Source organism: Nanorana parkeri, unplaced genomic scaffold (genome assembly GCF_000935625.1).
Source record: "Nanorana parkeri isolate BGI_ZX_2015 unplaced genomic scaffold, ASM93562v1 scaffold3549, whole genome shotgun sequence".
Lineage (NCBI taxonomy): Eukaryota > Metazoa > Chordata > Amphibia > Anura > Dicroglossidae > Nanorana > Nanorana parkeri.
Genome location: NW_017309817.1, coordinates 20169 through 21787, shown reverse-complemented (window position 1 = coordinate 21787; position 1619 = coordinate 20169). Strand labels below are relative to the sequence as shown.

General features: G+C 46.0%; 1 protein-coding gene across 1 annotated transcript in view; it reads right to left on the bottom strand.

Annotated features, from left to right (window-relative positions):
- Positions 1–1619, bottom strand: part of LOC108803268 (neuroligin-3-like) — a 29416-nt gene that overhangs the window by 8897 nt on the left and 18900 nt on the right. Inside the window, exons 3-4 of the mRNA XM_018575101.1 lie at positions 874–1140; positions 147–224 (exon numbers count right to left, since the gene is read on the bottom strand). Coding sequence (XP_018430603.1) covers positions 147–224; positions 874–1140 — 345 coding nt within the window. The remainder of the gene's footprint in view (positions 1–146; positions 225–873; positions 1141–1619) is intronic.

Sequence of the window (1619 nt, the reverse complement as noted above, 5' to 3'; positions counted from 1 at the left end):
CAGCCGTATTAATTACGGAATTTCCACTCGATGATTACGGAAACACAGAGCCGGCGGCAGGTTTGAAATCAAAGTAAATAAGCATTCAAGTCACAGGAAACAGAACATGAGAGACAGAAGATCTGAAGAGCACGCGTGTCACTAACCCAGGACGCCCACACGATAGTTCAAGGTGATCACTATGACATTGCCGTAGCTGGCGAGCACGCTTCCATTTCCCACAGCTAGACAAGCATGCAGATCATGCCACGAAAATTAAAAAGTAAACGGTGGGCCCTTTCTCAGGACTGTGGTTCCCTCGGTACTTGACCGTAATGATATAACAGACCGCCGAGACAGGGGCAGTCCTGTGAAGGAGCGTTACAATGAGGCGATGGAATGGATTTCCCCATAACAATCATGGTGGGGTAGTTGTCCAGCTTACATGAAAAAGGGTCCATCAATAAAACAAGGTGAACTACTGAAGCTCTAGCAGGCAGGAAGATATGTAGGAGGTGAGGACAACTAAGGCCCAAAGCCTGGGGAAAAAATAAAATGTAACGAAGAAGAAAAAAAAAAAGCACTACATAATGCAATGGCATGGATACATCTGCACGAGGCAATGACTGCGTTCCTCCAGTACTCAAAATAACATTACAGGATCCAAAAATACCAAAGAGGACATAAAGGTGAGACGGGACCAACAAGAAGGGCTCACGGCCTAATGCTCATAACACAGTCTGGCCAAAGGTCTACACAGAATGACCACCTCAATGGCATTCAACCACGTACATTAACCACCCTTCTAACCACGACCCTTCACAAGCCTCACCTTACACCTCGGGTTTTTTTTTAACTGCCCTCAGCTACCTTAGAAGAGTCAACAGCGGAAACCTAATTGTAACCGAGGAACCAAACAGGGTAGGGGGATGAAACAGAGTGGTGGATGGCCGGGGATTAAAGATGAGAAGTGCACAATGGAAAAAAAAACCGGGAGATAACCCTCTAATAGCTCTAATATACGTGAGGAGGAGAGGAGAGGAGGGGAGGAAAAGGATGATGATAAATGGGTTCCATGCATCAGCCTCAGCCAGCAAGTACCTCCTTCCTCGTCTTCGTCATTATCCGATATCTCTTCCCCCTGTTTCTTAGCGCTGGGTCCTGGAGACCGAGCCGAGCAAACAGAAACAAACAAGAGAATTCAAGAGATAACAGGTCTGGAAGGTACAGGACATTGAGTTCTTACCCTGGGGTTGGAGGGTAGGTCTCAAAACTGAGGGGGAGTGGGGGGTTCATTACATAGAAACGTCAAAGCTTTATGTGGCTACATCTGCTGGAGATTGTTGGCGGTCTAAACACACTGGGATCGGGAAGGGAGGAAGTTCTGATATAACACGGGGGGCCTATTATGATTTTATTGGAGGAGCGTTTCTGTCCTTCTCAGTCTGTACATACAATGTTGTATACTGACCTATATTTTATAATACAGTGCAAAGAGAAATCAAATAAATAATGCAAAACAAGCAATCTGAGAGAAGCCGTTTTACTAAACCGCTACAATGTAAAGTGTATCTAAGGCCAAAACTTTATTCTTTTAGCTTTGGATAGAGGGGGGGGGGGGGGGGGGGGGGAAACCTCCT